Source organism: Pyrus communis, chromosome 4 (assembly GCF_963583255.1).
Source record: "Pyrus communis chromosome 4, drPyrComm1.1, whole genome shotgun sequence".
Taxonomy (NCBI): Eukaryota; Viridiplantae; Streptophyta; class Magnoliopsida; order Rosales; family Rosaceae; genus Pyrus; species Pyrus communis.
In genome coordinates this window covers 15,956,604-15,978,764 of record NC_084806.1, presented here as the reverse complement: position 1 = coordinate 15,978,764, position 22,161 = coordinate 15,956,604, and the positions used below count along the sequence as shown (strand labels likewise).

The 22,161-nt window shown below is 35.0% G+C and overlaps 1 protein-coding gene and 1 long non-coding RNA gene across 2 annotated transcripts; both read right to left on the bottom strand.

Moving 5' to 3' along the window:
* Positions 1–14,858: 14,858 nt before the first annotated feature.
* On the bottom strand, positions 14,859–17,022 carry LOC137732766 (uncharacterized). The gene is made up of 3 exons (XM_068472041.1): positions 16,573–17,022; positions 15,750–15,800; positions 14,859–14,951 (listed from the first exon to the last, which is right to left on the bottom strand). The coding sequence occupies exons 1-3, from the start codon at positions 17,020–17,022 to the stop codon at positions 14,859–14,861; spliced, it is 594 nt and encodes a 197-aa protein (XP_068328142.1).
* A 1,346-nt stretch (positions 17,023–18,368) lies between these two features.
* Positions 18,369–20,772, bottom strand: LOC137732555 (uncharacterized). Its single transcript, XR_011068353.1, has 3 exons — positions 20,537–20,772; positions 19,949–20,020; positions 18,369–18,839 (listed from the first exon to the last, which is right to left on the bottom strand). It is a non-coding gene; the product is annotated as an uncharacterized lncRNA (long non-coding RNA).
* Positions 20,773–22,161: the final 1,389 nt, after the last annotated feature.

Here is a 22,161-nt window from a genome sequence, read left to right as displayed (position 1 = left end):
ATTCTTGCTTCGTCATCTCTCCTTCTACGCTCATCATCATCTTCCATCTCATTTTGGGCCACCTGGAGATTAAGCATTCCTTCTAATTGGTTAAACAATTCTTCCTCTTGCTGATCGATTTCCCACATCGTCCTTGAAGAAGAAGACATTGTAAGAAGGAAGCAGAAACTATGAATAATGATACAGATTTTGATTTTGGTGAAGAAGGAAACATAAACTATGAATAATGATAGAGATCTTAAGAAAATTGGTGTGAGATTTCTGAGGATGGATGGTGGGTTATATAGAGGATTCATAAAGGATTAGGTTGTAGATAATGCCACGTGGCATGCCTTTATTTGTTAAAAATCTGATTGAAATTTATCCTCAAAGATTGTAAACAAATTGTGACACGTGACACGACGTGATTGGTTAAAAATCTTATCGGAAATCTATCCTCAACGATTCTAAAAAGGTAACGACACGTCGCACGACAACATTGGATAAAAATCTTATCAAAATCCATTACCAATAATTGTCTTTTCGGATAATGACACGTGGTACAATGAGAACGATTAAAAATCTTATCCGAAATTACAAATTAAATTATTTTGTATTATTTTATAAATTAAAAAATACTAATATTTTATTGCATATTGTCAGGGCTATTCAGTGTAGGGGTGGAGATGCAAAAGACAATTACTGTTCATTAAGGATGGTTATTGTTCACTGGTGGATTAAATAGTGAATAGCCCAGGAGGCCTTTGCAACAGTGGAGTTGTTCTTAGGCCATCTCCAACCGAACGAGGGCTAGATGGCTCGTTTTAGCCCTCTGGTCCTTTAATATATTAATATTTTAATGAACAATACAAGATCATATTTGCCTCCATCTCCAATCGAGGGTCAAAGGGTCATAGGGCTCTTTTTAGCCCTGTCACAAAAAATCATCTCCAACTGAGGGCTAAAGGGCCAAACATAATTTATTATTTAAATTTAAGAACTACAACAACTTAAATTTATTCTTAAATTTAAAAAGGGTGGAAAATGGTGTAGAAATGACTTAGGTATTTATAGGGAAAAAAAAAAAAGGGAATTTAAAAAAAAAATAAAAAAAATTTGGCCCAAAAAAAAAAAAAAAAAAGGAGGACATTACGGGCTGATATATCCGACAGAAGATGTATTAATAATGAAAAATCCAACCTGGCCCGAGGCTGGCTAGCTAGATTGAGCCAGTCGGTTGGCCCGTTGGCCCTTTTTGTCCAGTGGGGCCCACGAGCCCTTTGGCCTAACCCTTAGTTGGAGACGGTTTTCAGGCTATTTTCGACCCTCTTGACCTATCGGTTGGAGATGGTCTTAGATGATGATGAACGAGACATGCATAGTGCTTTCTGCAGCCATAGTCAAGTGAAGAAGAAGAAGATATAGATGGGTTTTGCACCTTAGATGGGTTGATTAGGCCATAAATAAAAGTTGAGCCTTAAAAGACAAGTTTAGACCATCTTCAATTGAATGGGCTATGTTTAGCTCCCCTCCAGATTATAGTTCTGAAAGAAATTATTTTTTAATAAATAGTATCAGACCATATTTATATACCATCTCCAACCGAATGGACTGTTTTTTACCCCCTTAATAATTTATTATTTTAAGTTTGTTCTTTAATTTTAGTTGTTAGTTGAATTAAACTACCATATTAAAATAAGGTTTCTAGACATATTTTGAGTGTCACTTGTCGCTAAATGAATAAGCTTCCGGATTTCTTATCTTTATATAATCTCAATAATTTTTTAGATATGATTTCGAGTGACACGTGTCGCTAAATGTTGTTTAAGTTTCATGTTATTAAATATTTTAATTTCTTGTATGTTAACAACTTAGACATTAATTCAAATATCACAATTTAATTGAATTACAACTTAATTGAAATACAACATCTTAAATATTAAAGCTACAATAACTTAAATATTAAAACTACAACATCTTAGATATTAAAGATTACAACAAATTAGGAGTTTATAAAGTGTGAAGAAATGAAATAAAATGAGGTATGATAATATAGAAGGGTGAAGCAAGTGAATTGTAGCAAAGCACTTAAAGTGCTTCCTGCAAGAAGCACATAACTTATGTTTCTTGTAAGAAGTACTTCAAATGCTTTTGTCAAAAACGTTTTCAATCATTTTAAATGAACTTTCAAACGAGCTCAACAACTATTTTAATAGACAAAAATATTTCATGGAAGTGTGAAATAGTTTTCAAAAAATCGAAAAAAAAAGAAGTCCTAAACTACAAAAAAAAATAAAAAAAATCTCAAACACAATAAGATCTCTTGATAGGAGCATATTTATGCAACTTTGTTATCTTATTTCTTTGCATTTACTTCGTTAATTTCTATTTATTTTGGTAATTTATGTTATTTTCGTATTATTATAGATCCAATTGGTAAAGATGACAATAAATGGCCAAATGGAGCAATTTGGAGCAGTTTTGGACTTGAATTGGATAGCACGCGTGGAGAGCATATGGGTTGGACATTTTTGGTGTTTAACATGTGCTGAACATGTGCTAAGATCTGGAGGAATCAAAGTTGAAGCTTGGAAGACAAGGAAATGCACAATTTTATCCAACCTTATCCAAACTTATCTTATCTTATCTAATCTTATCTAATCTTATCTAATCTTATTCAACATTATCTCATCTTATTTCCAGCTGCAAAGGGAATCCTTATCACATTCTAAATAATTCCCATATGATTCTAGGAGTCCTAAGATAATTCAAACACCCTAATTCTTTTTCTCCTTGGATTTAGTCGTGCCCTACCCTATATATATATATATATATATATATATATATATATATATATATATATATATATATATATATATATATATTCTTGCCACATCAAGTAGGAGTGTGCCGCAACAGTAGGAGTGTGCATGTTTTATTAAAAGCTTGTGCAGCAACCTGCAAGGGCGAGAGAAGAAGGAGTGTGCCGCATATTGCATTCAACCATTGGAGAATTCTAGAGTTCTTTCTACCCTTGTTTAGTTTCAATGTTTATTTTAGATTGCTTTTCAATTATGATGAACATGAGTAACTAAATTTCTTTTTAGCTAGAGATGAATTCAAAGCCATGATCATATGTTTTATGTAAATTAATTATATCCAATTATTGTTTCATAAAACATGAATGCGATTTACATATCTGTTTTATAGAGAACTTATTCTTGTATGCTTATTAAGGATGCATACTTAGTTTGCATGCAGGGATTTGACGCTAGAATATAAGGGAATTTCACCTAATCATTATGAGCTTATATTTGCAAGTAATAAAAGTCACTAGTCATGATTGAGTTAAGTAAATTCTTGGCAAGAGTATCATGCTTTTCATAGTTATGAATGCTTCGTCAATGCTTATGATTTTCACAGAACTTAATGATCTTTGAGATGTATCTCTATCATGCTTTTCATAGTTAGGGAACTTGAGAAGAATAATTTGATTGCATCACTGAGTCCAATTCAATGAACTTAGGAAAATCTGAGAGTTAATTAGTGCTATTCACAATTAATTTGGGGCATTGTCATTCATGGTTTATAGAAATAATAACTGGAAATCGATTTGTATGCATATGTTTCATGTGTGGAGAACAATCCTCTAGCTAGCCTCTCACCTATATCTCATACAAGACCTAATTCGTTTGCTGCAATTTACTTTATTTTTGTTAAAATTCGTCCAAAAATCCCCCTCAATTCTTATTTTGTGTTAGTCTAGTTTAGTTTTCAGTTTTTAAGTTTAATTTGTGTTGATTAGCATCCCTCCTAATCCCCCGCCTAGAATGATCCCTACTTGCTCATACTACATTCATCTAAATTATAGGGTTTAATTTGTGTGCTAGTTTTTACCACATCAAATTTTGGCACCGTTGCCAGAGATTAGCAAAATTGCTAATCTTCCCCTTTGTTTCTGTTTGTGTCTTTTCTTGTGTTTTTTATTTTGTTTTGTTTTGTTTTCTTTGTTTTAGGTACTAGTTTATGACTCGAAGTTCTCAACCTGTCCGTGGGCAAATATTGGAATTTGACGACGATTTTGAACGAACTTTGAGAAAGAAGAGGAAGCAGCCATAATTCAATCCACCTAGTTCTAGTTCTGAATCCGAATTTGAAGTTTAAATTGAAACAGAATTGGAAGAGGAACAAGACATAGCTATTGACAATCGAACAATCAAGGAACTTTTAGCCTCGGGATTGGACAATGTCGTTCCTCTTTGCATTCAATACCCTGCGGCAGTTCAAGGCAAAACTAATGAGTTTAAATTGAAGTCTAGTTTGTTGCATTACATTTCTAAGTACCATAGGCTATCCATGGAAGATCCAAATAAGCATCTTAAGGAATTTGAAGTAGTATGTTCGAGCATGACACCAATCAATGTGGATGGGAATATTTTGAAGATGAAAGCCTTTCCATTCTCTCTTTTGGAAAAGGCTAAAGATTGGCTCTTTGAATTAGCACATGGAGCCGTCACTTCTTGGGAAAGCATGAAGAGAGCATGGGAAAGCATGAAGAGAGCATTCTTAGAGAAATTCTTTCCAACTTCAAGAGTCATTCTTTTGAGGAAGAGAATTAGTGGAATTCAACAAGGCCCAGGAGAATCATTTCCAACGTATTATGAGCGTTTCAAGACTTTAGTTGCATCTTGTCCACAACATCAAATGAAAGAAGAGCTTTTAATTCAATATTTCTATGAAGGATTACTTCCACTTGAGATACAAATGCTTGATGCTTCAGCAAGAGGTGCTTTAGTCGACAAAACACCAGTTGCTACAAAGATTTTAATAGCAAATCGAGCCTTGAATGCACAACAATACGAAGGAGTTGGACAAATAGAACCTACACGGCAGAATCAAGTTAATGAGGTAAGTGCTATTTCAGAACTTCAATCTCACATGGCTAATCTCTCTACTCTTATATCACAGGTTGTCGAAAGATCCAAAGTGCAAAGTGTAGCTGCATGTGGCATATGCTCTATGCAAGGACACCCTACTGATCAATGTCCTCAATTAATCGAGAATGGGGGATGGGAAAGTGCCAATGCCATAGGTTATCAAGGCCAAAATCAACCAAGGAATAACCCATTTTCCAACACCTACAATCCGGGTTGGAAAGATCATCCAAATATGAAGTGGAGGGAATCTCAACAAACTCAACAGCAAGGCAGATATAGACAACCACCTCCTAGGCTCTATCAAAGGCCATTTGCACCACTATAGCCGCCCCCACAACCTTCCCAACCAAATTCAGGTTCGTCAATGGATAATTATAAAATTCTTCAAGCACTAACTTTTTTGACTCAAGGTTTACAAAATCAAGCCAAAGAGATGGGCGAAATGAAGAATCAAATGGGGCAGATGGCAGAATTCATGGGACAATTTAGAGAACAAGGCAAGCTTCCTAGTTCAACCATGGCAAATCCAAATTGAGGTTTTGAAACTGCTAAGGCTATTACCTTGAGAAATGGCAAAGAGATTGGAACCAATCCAAAAACGTCCAAACAAAGCCACAAAGAGGACGAATAGCTACTGCTCGAAGAAGAAGAGTTGGATAAGGCCACGGAAAAGGAAGAACAATCCTTGCCGTAGCCTTCTAAGGCTCCTACACCACCCCAATTAGCTAAGGTTGGTTCGAATTCAACTCCTTCTAACCCTATTCCACCAAATGTGTTTTCCTCGTAGGTTTATGCAATCAAAGAAAGAAAAGAATGAAAAAGACATCTTAGAAACCTTCAGGAAGGTACAAGTCAATATCCCACTTCTTGATGCAATAAAGCAAGTTTCAAAGTATGCTAAATTTTTGAAAGAGCTTTGTACAACAAGAAGACGGATCTCGAACAAGGAAGTGGTACGGGTAAGTGAAAATGTTTCTGCAGTTTGCAAGGAAAATTACCACCTAAATGAAAAGATTCAAGTAGTTTCACAATCCCTTGTGTTATTGGCAATACTAAGTTTGAACATGTTATGCTAAATTTAGGTGCTTCCATTAATGTCATGCCTTACTCTATCTATGCATCTATGAATCCAGGAGAGCTTAAAAATGATGGTGTTATTATTCAATTAGTTAATCGTTCTAATGCATATCCGAAATGAGTTTTAGAAGATGTTTCGGTGCAGGTTAACCACTTGATTTTTCCAACAGATTTTTATGTACTTAAGATGGAAGATTCGGCCCATTCTACGCCATTGCCAATCTTACTTGGAAGACATTTCATGAAAACAGCCCGAACCAAGATAGATGTGTTTAAGAGGACACTAACAATGGAATTTGATGGCAATGTCATTGACTTTAATATTTCTGAAGCTATAAGGTATCCTATTGATGATCATTCTTGTTTTTCTAGTGATGTAGTTGATTCTTTGGCACAGGAATATCTCGAATTCTTAAATAGGGATGCCCTTGAAACAACCATTGCCGAAGGAATTGGACTCAAAACCAATGTGATCGAACCTAATCATGCAGAAATTGTTGAGATGGTGGCTTCCCTTGAGTCTTTGCCACAACACATTGGTAAGCCTCCAATCCTAATTCCAATTCTCATTTCTACTAATAAGTTGTTACCTTCAGTGATTCAGGTGTTGGAAATGTGCCCTAAAACCAATCATATGATGATACTTTATGGACATTTCACATGTTAAACTAATCTAGTTTAATGTAAAGGGCAAAGATTATTGTTTGAGCCGTCTCATATAAATGTTATATGCTTAAACGATAAGTCCAAGGAATATGTGAATGGAAGAATGCGATCTAAAGAAGTTAGATTCATGAGACCATTCTTTCGTTGACACATCCTAAACGTTCCTGATCATAGGATTGTCAATTGGGCATTGACAGTCCGTTAAGATCAGTACGTGCTATGTCTTCTCTCAGGGAGAGTGACTAGTCTCGAGTCATTGGTGTGTGTGACATCAAGACAAGTACGTAGGTGCTCAATAGAGAATGAGTTCACTGAACACGATCAACGAAGAGTTCTCATATTCATGTCACATGAGAACTCATGGTTGGGATAATGCAAATTAGTCTTTTGACCTGAGGCATCACAGTTGTCTTGTGGTTAGGTCCTTAATCTTTGATTATGTCAAAGTCACTCCATCAGGAGGGTGTCCACGGCATCGTTGGGGTTAAGCCACTTAGCCATGGAGGCAAGTGAATGCGCAACAAGGGATCTCTAACCTTCAAACTGTTTGAGGGATAATACTCTATGATATGATTAAGAATCTTTGGCCAAAGTATGAATGAGATTTAGGAATGTGTTCCAAATCACATTCAAGGTAATCATATAAGCACAAGACTCACATTGGATAGTAGACATGAATAAACTATCAAACCAAACAATGTGGTCAAGAGTATTGTATTAGAGAAAGACCGTATTGCATTTGTAATCCTAAAACTGAATAGGTTCTCCACCTCTTCTGATTAGCTTGGGTAACCATGACATGCTGCTAGGCGTCAACCATGGTTTGCGGAAGCCCTAAAAGTGTATTATCACTAACGGGAGAATTGAAAGTAAGTTTCAATTCACAATCGATTTGAAAGAGTTTGAATCGCCCACTGCCTCGCTAAAAGGAACCTAATGGATCGTACACCGTGTAAGGTAGAGATTGAAGATTCAACGGAGATGAGTAAGAATAATTAAATGGTTTAATTATTTATGGCAATGATTAATTAATATGATTATTAATCAAACGAATAAGTTCGTTAAAAGACCTCGGGATAGTTTTGGACCTTAAGGCCCAATGGGCTTCGAACGTCAAGTCCATTGACTTAAGTTGTGTGACAACTTAATGAATAATGATTCACAAAGGCCCAAATAGCCCAATAAATCCCATGTTAAAGAATGAGTGGTTTTGGACTTATTTACAAGTTTGCCACTCAAATGAATTAAGGAATAAGTATGACTTTATAGCCAAAATTCATTAAGGGTTGTTTTTGGGGAAAGGATGAGAACACAAGCTCTCCTTTCTCTCTAAAATTTCAGCCACCTTGGAGGGATCATCTAGCAATCAAACTCCTCCAAGGTCACTCATTTCTTCTACAATATGCCTTGGTGTGGAGACTTAGAGGTTTTCAATTTTGGGAACTTGGAGAAACCTTTTCATCCATCCAAATCCATGGATCTAAGATGCAAGGAATGAAGGCCCTCTCTTTGGGTGATTAGCCTTTGCTTATGCAAAGAGGAATCTACAAAGGTATTGATTTCTCAACTCACTTTGTTTTGAGTTGAGTCTTGGTTCACCTATCTACTAGGCTTTGAAGTTCATGGGTTAAGTTTTGTTTTTGAGTGCATATAAACATGATTCCGCCTTTTAATTGTTAATTGCATGTTGTTGATGTTGCTCAAATGAACTTGTTTTCACAAATCTTCCTTCATCAGGTACCCTATCTTAAGCTTAAACCATTACCGAATCATTTGAAGTATGTTTTCTTGGGAGACAAAGAGACTTTGCCAGTCATAGTCTCTTCAACACTTATGGCATTAGAGGAGGAAAAACTGATTAAGGTGTTGAAAGAGTACAAAACAGTCATTGGATAGACTTTGGCCGACATTAGGGAATAAGTCCTAAAACCTGCATGCATCTCATACTTCTAAAGGATGGGCTAAACCAACTCGAGAGGCTTAACGCCACTCAACCCTCCTATGATGGAAATTGTGAAAAAGGAGATCATCAAGCTTCTTGATTGTGGAGTCATTTATCCAATTTCGGATAATCATTGGGTTTCACCGGTTCAAGTAGTACCAAAGAAATCTAGAGTCACTATGGTAAAGAATGCAGAGAATGAACTTGTGCCCACTCGTATCCAAACAGGTTGGAGTGTTTGTATTGATTATAGGAAGCTCAACGCTACATAAGAAATACCATTTTCCTCTACCATTCATTGATCAAATGCTTGAAAGGTTAGCTGGTCATTCTTTTTATTGCTTTCTTGATGGTTATTCGAATATAATCATATTGTTATAGCTCCAGATGATCAAGAAAATACTACTTTTACTTGTCCATTTAGTAGTTTTGCTTATTGTCGAATACCATTTGGTTTATGTAATGCACCAACCACCTTTCAGAGATGCATGGTAAATATCTTTTCAGATTTTGTTGAGAAGATTATTGAAGTTTTCATGGATGATTTTAGTGTCTTTGGTGATTCTTTTGATGATTGTCTAACTAATCTCACTTTGATATTGAAACGCTGCATCGAAACTAAACCTTGTTTTAAATTGGGAAAAATGTCACTTCATGGTAAAACAAGGCATAGTTTTAGGTCATATAGTTTCAGAAAAAGTAATTGAAGTCGATAAATCTAAAATAGATCTTATACGCTACTTACCCTCTCCCACTTCGGTAAGAGAGGTTCGTTCTTTCCTTGGACATGCAGGATTCTATAAACGTTTTATCAAAGATTTCTCAAAGATTTCGACACCCTTGTGCCGACTTTTACAAAAGGATGTGTCGTTTGTGTATGATGAGGAATGTGAGAAAGCATTCAAGCACCTCAAAAAGATGTTAACTTCGGCACCTATCATTGTTCCACCAGATTGGAGTCTTCCTTTTGAGCTTATGTGCGATGCTTCAGATTATGCTGTAGGGGCTGTTTTGGGACAAAGAAAGGACAAGAAGCCGCATATCATCTACTACGCTTCTCGGACCTTGAATAATGCTCAATTGAATTACTCCACCACTGAAAAAGAACTCCTTGTTGTTATGTTTGCTTTAGATAAGTTTCGTTCTTATTTACTTAGAACTAAAGTGATAATTTACTCTGACCACGCAGCTTTGAAGTACTTACTTAGAAGAAAGAAGCCAAGCCAAGGCTTATTCGCTAGATGCTTCTTTTCCAAGAGTTTGGCGTGGAAATCTGAGACAAAAAAGGAAGCGACAATGTAGTAGCTGACCATTTGAGTAGTTTGGTACATGAAGAAGACCCTCGACCTATTCCAGAGGCATTCCCAGATGAACAGTTGCTGGTCATTAAGTTAAGTGAGCCATGGTATGTTGATATTATGAATTATATTGTATCTAAACAGGTTCCAAACACCATAAATAGGCACCAACATGACAAACTTAAAAAAGAGGCATGATTTTATTTGTGGGGTGACCTTTATTTGTGGAAATATTACCCTAATCAAATTATTCGTAGGTGTGTGCATGATTCTGAATTCAATTCAATTTTAACTTTATGTCACACTTATGCTTGTGAGGTCATTTTGGTACTAACGAACAGCACTTAAAGTTCTAGAATGTGGATTTTATTGGCCTACTATATTTAAGGATGCTAGAATTTTTTGCATGACTTGTGATCGTTGTCAAATAACAGGCAATATAGGTTCAAGAAATCAAATGCCGCAGACTCCTATATTTTATGTTGAGAATTTTTTATGTTTGGGGCATTGACTTTATGGGTCTTTTTCCTCCCTCTCATGGTTTCAATTATATTTTACTTGTCGTAGATTATGTTTCGAAATGGGTGGAAGCAAAAGCCACCTGTATTAATGATTCCAAAGTTGTTGCAGATTTTGTCAAAACTAACATATTTGTCAGGTTTAGAATGCCGAGAGTAATTATAAGTGATAGGGGTTCTCACTTTTGTAATCGAACCATAAAGGCACTGCTAAAAAAATATAATGTCACACATAAGGTTTTGACACCTTATCATCCACAAACAAGTGGGCAAGCCGAAGTTTCTAACTGAGAAATCAAGCAAATCTTGAAGAAGATAGTTGGACCAACTCGAAAGGATTGGAGCTTGCATTTGAATGATGCAATGTGGGCATATCGTACTGCCTACAAAACACCAAATGGAATGTCTTTTTCAGCTCATTTATGGGAAACCATGTCATCTTCCAGTTGAATTAGAGCACCGTGCACATTGGGCAATCAAGATTTACAACATGAATATTGATGTTGCTGGCCTTCATAGGAAGTTACAATTGAATGAGCTTGAGGAAATTCGGAATGAGGCTTATGAGAACGCTTATATTTACAAGGAGAAAACAAAGGCTTTCCATGATAAGATGATCTGTAGTAAAACATTTTCTATTGGGCAGAAAGTGTTGCTTTTCAACTCCTGCCTTCGATTGTTTCCAGGTAAGTTGCATTCTAAATGGATTGGTCCTTTTGTTATTACTAATGTTTTTCTCTATGGTGCAGTCCAAATTCAAAGTTTAAAGACGGGGAATGAATTCAAAGTGAATGGACACCGTTTGAAGCCTTACTTCCTTACTATGAGTATTTTGAGGAGCATGTCGTGGAGGATATACCTATGTTGTTGGCCTTAGTGAAGCTTAGATGGAGGTATCATTCGGCTAGAAGACGTTAAAGCAAGCACTTCTTGGAAGGCAACCCATGTATTCAAACAAAGAGACATTGGAATTTCCGGCTCCTACAACCAAATTTGCTCTCTTTTACCCTTCTCCTTATTGTTTTTACTTTGTCATGATTGTCTTTGTTTGCTAGTTATCTTTTATTGCTTTCTTGTTTAAGTTTATTTTTGAAACATTGAGGACAATGTTTGGTTTAAGTGTTGGGGGGGGGAGATAAACAGATTGCTTTTCATGACATATTTTCGAATTTCACCACCTATCATTGCTAATATTGTTATTCACTGTTTTAAAGTGTTAATTGTGTGTCATAAAAAAATTTTGAAAAAAAAAATCGAAAAAGCTTGAGAAAATACCAAAAAGAGTCGTTTTTGTTGCTTGTTTGTGTCTTAAAGAAAGTTACAAACATGGTTGGAAGTTTGATATGCTCTTTGGTTAATACTTAGTTATAGTTTTCATTTACGAATTCACATGTAATCAGAAAGAGAAAAAATCAGTTTTTGTAACATGCTTGAAGGAAGAAACTCAAACTAACGCTACAACCCTGTGAGACTTGAGCCTATTCTTTGTTTTGGAGAGTTATTAATCTGTGATATTTTTGTTTTCTAAAGTCGTTGCATGGTCTCATTGCTTGGTTGCTACTTAGAATGCTTTTTCATCATTTTAGTTCCAAATACTAGAACTCATGCCTGTTTCATTCAAAGCATAAAATTGATTGCATAACAAATAGCAAGATGAAGGTATTTAGTTACCACCAGAGTCAAAAAGCCTTATCCCTTGCATATGTATTGTAGGTTTAACCCCATTGAGCCTTATTCAGCCAATTTTCTTTGTTAGCCTACATCATCCCTACCTAGCCTAGTATAGGAATATCCATACTCTTGTTCTTAAAGAATCGTGGAGCATGACTTGTTGGGAATTCCTTTTGATCTACAATTGCAGAAAAACAAGTGTGGGGGAAGAATTTTTTCTTTTAAATTCAATGAAGTAGTGTGTATGTTTCGAAGAAGGGTCCAAAAATGTGAATCTGACCCTAAAGTTGTATGAATCTCCCATTTGTGTTTAAAGTTGGGTGCTGCAATCAAAAGTTGAATTCTAGGTGTTGATTTCATTACCTTGCTTACCATCACTTTAAGAACCCTTGTTTATCCGTAACCTTTCTTTGTTAGCCAATACCTTAGCCCCATTACAACCCTTAGACTTCTATCTTAATTGTTATGTTATTCAATATGTGGAGTTTGAAATTGGTACGAGCATATGGAATCCCTGATTCTCGCTTCTAAGTAGTGGCATTCCGTTCATGAGATCATATACATATTTGTATTAATAATTCCAGAAAGTGTCTTCTTTGTTATAACATATGTGAGTGCTAGTCTACATGTTTACATCAATCTTCTCACATAAACTTAGTATAGGGAGTGTAGTCAGAAAATCTGTGTGAGAATAGAGAGTATATCTGGTGAGGAATTAAGTGAATTTCTCTAAGGCATGTTACTACATTCAAATGTTGTTTTAATTAATCAAATGTGAGCTAGTGAATGATTACTGAGGTTGGGTATAAACTCAAGAGTAAAGATGGCTAAAATCCGTGTGAGTACTGATTTTTAACATGTCATGTTTCATTGGAAATCCTTGAGGTAATTGTTGGAAGGTTTAGGTTTTGTTTTGTTTTCTTTGTTTTGCTCAGGGACTAGCAAAAGCTAAGTGTGGGGGAATTTGATAGGAGCATATTTATGCGAGTTTGTGATCTTATTTCTTTGCATTTACTTCGTTAATTTCTATTTATTTTGGTAATTTATGTTATTTTCGTATTATTATAGGTCCAATTGGTAAAGATGACAATAAATGGCCAAATGGAGCAATTTGGAGCAGTTTTGGACTTGCATTGGATAGCACGCGTGGAGAGCATATGGGCTGGACATTTTTGGTGTTTAACATGTGCTAAACATGTGCTAAGATCTGAAGGAATCAAAGTTGAAGCTTGGAAGACAAGGAAATACACAATCTTATCCAACCTTATCCAAACTTATCTCATCTTATCCAGTCTTATCTTATCTTATCTAATCTTGTCCAACATTATCTCATATTATTTCCAGCTGCAAAAGGAATCCTTATCACATTCTAAATAATTCCCATCTAATTCTAGGAGTCCTAAGATAATTCAAACATCCTAATTCTTTTTATCCTTGGATTCAGCAGTGCCCTACCATATATCTATATATATATATATATATATATATATATTCTTGCCACAGCAAGCAGGGAGAGACTTGTGCTGCATGTTTTATTAAAAGCTTGTGCAGCAACCTGCAAGGGCGAGATAAGAAGGAGTGTGCCGCATATTGCATTCAACCATTGGAGATTTCTAGAGTTCTTTCTACCCTTGTTTAGTTTCAATGTTTCTTTTAGATTGCTTTTCAATTATGATGAACATGAGTAACTAAATTTCTTTTTAGTTAGAGGTGAATTCGAAGCCATGATCATATGTTTTATATAACTTGATTACATCCAGTTATCGTTTCATAAAACATGAATGAGATTGACTTATTTGTTTTATAGAGAACTTATTCTTGTATGCTTATTAAGGATGCATACTTAGTTTGCATGCAGGGATTTGATGCTAGAATATAAGGGAATTTCACCTAGTCGTTATGAACTTATATTTGCAAGTAGTAAAAGTCACTAGTCATGATTGAGTTAAGTAAATTCTTGGCAGAAGTATCATGCTTTTTATAGTTACGAATGCTTCGTCAATACTTATGATTTTCACAGAACTTAATGATCTTTGAGATGTATCTCTATCATGCTTTTCATAGTTAGGGAACTTGAGAAGAATAATTTGATTGCGTCGCTGAGTCCAATTCAATGAACTTAGGAAAATCTGAGAGTTAATTAGTGATGTTCACAATTAATTTGGGGCATTGTCATTCATGGTTTATAGAAATAATAACTGGAAATCGATTTGTATGCATATGTTTCATGTGTGGGGAACAATCCTCTAGCTAACCTCTCACGTATATCTCGTACAAGACCTAATTTGTTTGTGCAATTTACTTTATTTTTGTTAAAATTCATTCCAAAATCTCCCTCAATTCTTATTTTGTATTAGTCTAGTTTAGTTTTCAGTTTTTAAGTTTAATTTGTGTTGATTAGCATCCCTCCTAATTTCCGGCCTAAAACGATCCCTACTTACTTATACTACATCCGTCTAAATTATAGGGTTTAATTTGTGTGCTAGTTTTTACCACACCATCTCTTAGGTAAGTAATATCAAGCACCTTCAAATCAATATTTAAACTTCAACATCACTAACACGTAGAACTGTAACAATACACATTATCCGATTTAGAGCCGCAAATAAAAGTCAAACATGACCACGTACGAAAGCAGTTCTTCATATCTTCACCAGAAAAGAAAAAGTGGATCTTGTAACAAATGGATGCGAGCTAGCAACAACACCACGATATATAATAAGGCCAGACCAACTTTGTTATTTCAATAGAAAAATCAAGCTTATATCAATCACAGAATGCTACAGGCGCTAGAAGCACCGACAACAGCTTGTCCAAGGTTGACCCCAGCATTCACTGATTCAAATACTTTCATCACCACTTCCTGAAATATTAAGTGCCAAAACGATCGTGAATCAGCAAATAAATCAACTTAATTTGTAGGTGAGAAAGACCACGCCAAACTGAGGAAGACACACCAATGCAAAAACGTGACGAAGACGCCCAAACCCTAACCACAATTTACAGTTAACATGGAAAATCATTTTTCTTCTAGTAAAAACAAAACTTATTATTGTTGATGTGTTATATTTTAAATCATTATATTTATCTGAATGGCTTGGATGTTGCGAAACACAGTTAATGCACATATGCTAAATGTAGAGGCTCGATATCCATTATCCACACAATAAAAATCTAACCGTTCGTTTCTCATAAGATTATTTTTCTTTCTAAATGTAATTAAAAAATTTAGAGTGCACAGTTAAATTTTTGAAATGGCAATAATAGTTTCTAATATATATGTGCACACAAATATACATACATACATACATACATACATACACATATATATATATATGAAGGAAACTTACTCTTTTCGACACGGATCATTTGACTTGAGAAGACTGAAGATAGATTGGCTGCATGAACAAATAGATTCACTCATTATAATTACTCATATATGCATATACTTATTCTTAACTGCAAGGATTAATCCCTCGTTTTAATTAACAACCAAAACCTTTGGCTGCCAGGCTGATCATTGTTGATCCAGGTGGTCAAAATCCTCCAACCTTATGTCTTGTAGAGTTCAAGTAGTCAAAGTTGTGGCCTCGTGGTATCACTATTAACACTTAATATATAGCAAAAGGAGATCACCACAATAAAGAGGAAGCAAACTTACTTCATCGTCCCCAGATACATCAGCTTGACCATAGTCCTGACTAGAGTTTGACTGCATATATATGAACAAATTAACAGCCTCGCTTGTTTTGCTTGCTCACTCATAACATGCATACTTGTTATTATCCAACAAAAAATATCATTTACTTTATCATCAAACTGGCTACATCTCTACCAAAGATATATGAGAGTTCTTCAACGTAAAAAGAGAGTGTAGGGTGATCTTTTTGAAGTGCTAATAAAAAGTTTCACGTTGACTGAACGAGTTAATTATAATTTTGATACAAACTGAAAGGGATAACATGTGAGCACAACTCAAAAAAGATCGATCCAAAACACTCAGAAATGTCCATTTATCAGGTTCCGTTCAAGAATCATTCTTACAAAAATTAGTTATACTCAACTCAACCATGTCGGAAAACTGTTTAGCTAGTTATGACTAAAGCTATGTTTTATAAAACAATTAATCGCATCTTTGTTATGTCCGTGATGAAAATCAATGGTAACCATCATGAAATACCCACTTTGTTAGAAATTCCAACAAATTAAATAGATATAGCCTCTATAAATAAAACAATTTATCATCTCTATATGCATTCTTGCATGGCGTGTGATAAGTATGAAAGAGAGCTGATTTACTGGACACAAAAATAAAAAAAAATAAAAACTGAGACTTAGTACAATGGTCTAATGATATTTTTTTTTTCCACTAATAAGTGACAGATTTTAAGTTCGAATCTCATATATTTTGAGTTTGAAACCAATTTATTTTTATTACCCTTTAGAGTAGATATATCATTACATAAAAAAGAAATCAGTGTTACCCCATCTTGTACATGTGCAGCCTTGCGACGCAGTAACAAGTGGCTGTCCAAAAAGGTGTTGTGTTCATGAACGAAGTTTCTGTATCGGTAGCATGAGGTGCAGAGATCGAAAGTGGTGGTTTTGTTAAGATGGAAGCACTCAAGGCAAGTAAAATAAACTCCCTTGAGGAACTTGACTTTACATCCCTTGCCATCACAGAGAAGCATCCCAAAGTTGCCGAAATAGTAAAGAGTGATAAATTCCTCAAAATCTATCTTGCCATCTCCGTTGGTATCCAACTCCTGGAAGCTGAGCCTGACGTGGATGCCGAAAAACTCCTCGTACTCATCGATAGTTATTGTCCCGTCACCATTTGTATCTATTTGTTTAAAAGTTGCATATACGTCATGTTTTTCATTGTTTGAGAAATTGTTGTAATATGCTAAAGCAATCGCTCGTATTTCTTCCATCTCCCTCCCCCTCTTTCTTTTTATCTCTCTCTGATTATGTTATGTAGGTAGAAGGCTTTCAGCCTTAGCTCTCTATATATACATGTAGGAAGGCTGCGTATAAACCATCCCCACTAGCTACTGGTGACGTGACATCGAAAAATTAAAAGACCTTATAATGGCTTATAAAGAGTCGACTACTCACTGTATTGTCAATTAATTTGAAGTGAAACCTTAACTTTTATTGTGATATCATAACAGAGTTGTCCACATGTAAAGTCCAACACACATATATATGATCCACGTTACTGAATTGAGCTGGATGTTAAATTTGAACATTTGCCACACATAAGAAAGTTTGTAAAGGTTATAAAGATTTAAGGTATTCACGAATTGTCTTATATTTTAAAAATTTGTAAAACATGAGGACATGCGAGGATATGAAGAATTGTTCCACGTTGAAAAGTTAAAAAAAATCTTCTAAGAGCTTTTAAAGAGTTGAGGGACCATACATACTCTGTAATTTCGAACCGATTCTAATGGGGAACCCTAACTTCCATGCCTGCTAATGGAGTATAACAGTGACGACCATGCATATCTTAAAGGTGAACCATATGACAACCATGCACATCTTATCTTAAAAGTGACGACCATGCATATGACAACCGTGGTTTTTTTTGTCAATAAAAATGAACTGTGCTCACATTTCATATTCACAATTTGTTTTTGTTTCCATGAAAAATCATTGATTTTTATTTTTTATTACACACTTGTTTTCCTTCATTTAGTATTTTTAAAACAAATCTAACATATCACATGAGACTATCATCGGTAAATTTAATCCCTAGCCAATTTGTACGCCGTCCAAACATGAACCCTAATAAGAACATATTGTCCGCTCATTTCTCTAAGACCTACTCTAATCCTTAGAGTTAAATTTAAATTTTAGGTTCTAAATCTATCTCAACTTGCTCCAACTCTTGGGACAAATATGAGTTTTAACTCAAAACTCATTTCTGGAGCAATTCACTAGTACAAAAAACACTTTGCGCGACGCAGGTCCTTCGTCACGCAAAGTCAAAAACGTCACGCAAAAATTAGCCCAACAAACCTTTGTCTTGCGCTAACCGTCGCGCCAAGGTAGTGACAGAAAGGTTTGCGCAACGAAGAAGAAACATGCGTCGCGCAAAGCCTCTTTGCACGTTGCACATCCCTACGTCGCACAAAGCCACCTAAGCCACTTTGCACGACATAGGTTTCTTCTTCGTCACACAAACCTTTTTTTTTTGTTTTGGTCAAAAATATTATTTTTTTAATTTTTTTAATAAATATTGTAATTAAATTCTAAACAATAATTAATTAACCAAGGAAAAGTATTTAATTATAAAATATATGAAAATGTACATAAAAGATGTCCGAACAAAAAAGAAAAAACTACTAGTCTTCTAGGTTTGATACATCAGGCTACTAGGTATCGGCAAGGCGAAGTGGTTCGGAGGTCGAATATGTAGCAAGATCAGGTGTTAGTAGTGAGATTTGGAGGCCGGACATCTGTATGGCTCGTACAAGGTCTCTCACGTGCCCGACTTATGCCCTCATCTTCTCGCCCTGGGCCTTCATATGCTTGCCCTAGACCGCAAGCTAACACTTTAGGGTTGTCACTTCCTCCTTCAATGCATCAACCTCTGCTGTGTTCGATCTGGAAGAAAAGGCACCCGTCTCATGAACCCGTCTCCCCAATCAATTGAGCACTCATGGCTGGAGAAATAAATGTTGATAATGCGGGAGGTGCAGTGGTCACACTCTGACAACAAGTGATCAACTGCGACATCTATATACTTTTTGAACGATAAAAATATAACATTAGAAACTAATCCTTTCTTGCATTTGAAACTAGAAGAAAAAAAGTAAAGAAAACTGAACAAACATTAACCAAAGATTAAAAAGTGTAATGAATCCAAGGCAGCACGATTGATTAAAAAGAGTCAAACCTAAACTAAGAGACATATCCTAATCTGTCAACCCCCCAACCCAACTTTCTATTTGTTAGTCTGTATGTACACTTTGTATGTGTGCATGTGTATGTGTGTGTTTGCGAGACAAATGAGAGAGATGGTGGTGTTGCTTCCTGCAATTTAAAAATACAATATACACCAAAAAAGCCATATATGTTTTGATAGGTTAAAATTTCTAAATGACATCACACTAGTCATGTATACTTGAAATGAGTTGAACGAACCCCAGCCTCCAAAAACTCAACCCCCTCCTTGCAAATAAGCAAGCAGAGCATAATGTTCAGAGGAGTCTTTGTTCTTACATAGGCCACAGTATGTAACTTCTGGTGAGGGACTGATATAGAACAGATTCTTAGCAAAAAAATAAACAAGTACAAGAAAGCATCTAGAGATGGTCCTGAATAGTACGAAACAAAAGATTGTTCATATCGATAAAACACAAATACCATAAGCAAATGAAGAGCAAAAGTAAAGGCAGCCCTAAGTCTGTCAAGTGGGCAAAAAGTGGGCAAAGATGCCTGAGAACTAAAGCTGCAACCAACTAGGATCCTAAACGATGAAAATAGTCTCATATACTTATCTGATATAAAAGCTCATGTTGCATATATGAAGTTCAAAAGATGCAGATATGAAAAATTGCTTAGTAAATTGTTCTTACAGGATGTTTAGCTTGCTAAGATCCCCTAATCATGGAGAAAGAGAACCGATGAGACCTTTGTTGAATGAAAGATCCCAATGTTAACGTTTCAGATTCGTTACAAATAGAATTCCATCCCTAATCAAGATTTAGCTAAACAAAAAAACTGACATTGCAAAATAAATATGTTTTATGCATATGTTTACAATTAGACATCAAATTTGTTGTGCGTTGTTCAGTTCATAATATGCTGCAAACATAATGCTGGTACGAAATGAGGAACAATCATACTCACAAGGATCTTAATTCAGAGAGGCCCTTGATGTCACCTTCAATTTTCCCTTTCACATTTATTGTTGATAATCCCCTACACGGTAAAAATCCAATGCTCAATTCTATGTACACACGAATATCGACTTAAGACAATATTAGATCACTATCCAATGCTCAATTCACATCCAAATATCCAATTTACTCAAACAAACAAAAAAATATGATTTAAGAAAATAACCTGCAGACAAGATTCACTTTAATCAAAATCCACATCTGATTACTAGTTTTCTCATCAAAATTCAAGCAATTAAGTATAAAATCTCACTTTCCTCAATCACCTAAGCATTCCTTGCTCCCTAATTCTGCAAGAACACCTCCATGTTCATACACAAAACACACATACAAATCAACAAAATTGCAAAAATTTTAGACAATCAACTCGAATCACATCACCAAAAAAAAAAAAAAAAAAGAAAAAACCAATTTGACCCTAAACCAGAACCAACATCCAATTTTATATGGAGATTTCGACAAAGTACTCAGAAATCAACATGCAATTTGACCCTAAACCCTAAATAACAAAAGCCCATAGAAAATCAGAAACCCTTACCTTGATTTTGGGACTTGATTCACGTCAACTTCGTGGCTACCCGTCGTTTAGAACGAGAGGGAGAGAGACAACCGACAGAGTAGTGGTGGTGGTTGGATTCGAGATTGTGAAGAGGAAAGACAGGTCTAGGTTCAAGATTTGGGTTTCAAGCTTGTGAAGAGGAGAGGGAAGTCTACGGGAAAGAGAGAGGGAGAGATGAGCGAGAGGGAAGAGAGAGGTCTACGGGAAAGAAAGAGTTGGGGTCCAAACTAGGAAAATTGAAAGAAAAAAAAAAAGGCCTATTTTTCACTATTATACCACCAAAATTATCACAACTGGCGCAATGTAGGTATACAATTTGACGTCGCGCAAAGTGATTTTGCGAGACAACCACATTAAGGCGTCGTTCAAGGTTTTTTGTTTTAAATTATTATAAAAATTACTGAATTTACTCCTTTCAAATTCAAAAAAAATTTTATATAAACCCCACGATAATATATTTTTCTAACAAAAACCCACAATAATTTTTTTTTACATATATATCATTCAATTTCTTAAGTATTATAAGTACAAAATAAATAAATTAAAATCTACTTAGTAAATATATATACCATTGAACTTGATGGGAAATGCATTGTACGGAACTAGTTTAAAAGATCTAACCGTCAAACTTGTTTGTATATGCTTCGAGATCGCATACGCCAAAAATCGCAAAAAACAAACATGCAGAGATCAAGTAACAGGACAAAACTTTTCGACGGTTATAAACAAAAAATCACGATTTAACAGTAGTTTTAACTCCGATTTTGATGATTTTTTATAGCTACACTCCTAATCCTATATGAATACAATGAACTAATTCGATCGTCAATTTAAAATATTTGCACAAGTGAATACCAAAAAATTTTATGTTATACTTAATGAAAGTATAAATAAACTCCAAGTGTTAGTGAATCCATTGTTTTGATGGGATACGCATTGTACGAAACTAGTTTCAACGATCCAACCGTCAAACTTGTTTGTATATGCTTCAAGATCGCATACGCCAATAATCGCAAAAATCAAACATTCAAAGATTATGTAACCGGACAAACCTTTTCGATGGTTATAAATGAAAAATCACCATTTAATGGTAGTTTTAACTTTGATTTTTATTATTTTTTACAGCTACACTCCTTGATCCTATATAAATACAATGAACTAATTCGATCGTCAATTTAAAATATTTACACTAGTAGATATTATAAAATCTTATGTTATATTTAATGAAAGTATAAATAAACTCTAAGTATTAGTGAATCTATTGTTTTGATGGGATATGCCTTGTACGAAACTAGTTTCAACAATCCAACCATCAAACTTGTTTGTATATGTTTTGAGATCGCATACGCCAAAAATTGTAAAAAACAAACATTCAGATATCAAGTAATCGGACAAACCTCTTCGACGGCTATAAACGAAAAATCACTATTTAATGGTTATTTTAATTCCGATTTTAATGATTTTTTCCGGCTACACTTTTTAACCTTATATGAATACAATGAACTAATTCAATCATCAATTTAAAACATTTACACAAGTGGATACCACAAAAGAAAAAGGCAACGCAAGAACGCCAAAAGAAAAGCAAATGAACAAAAAATAAA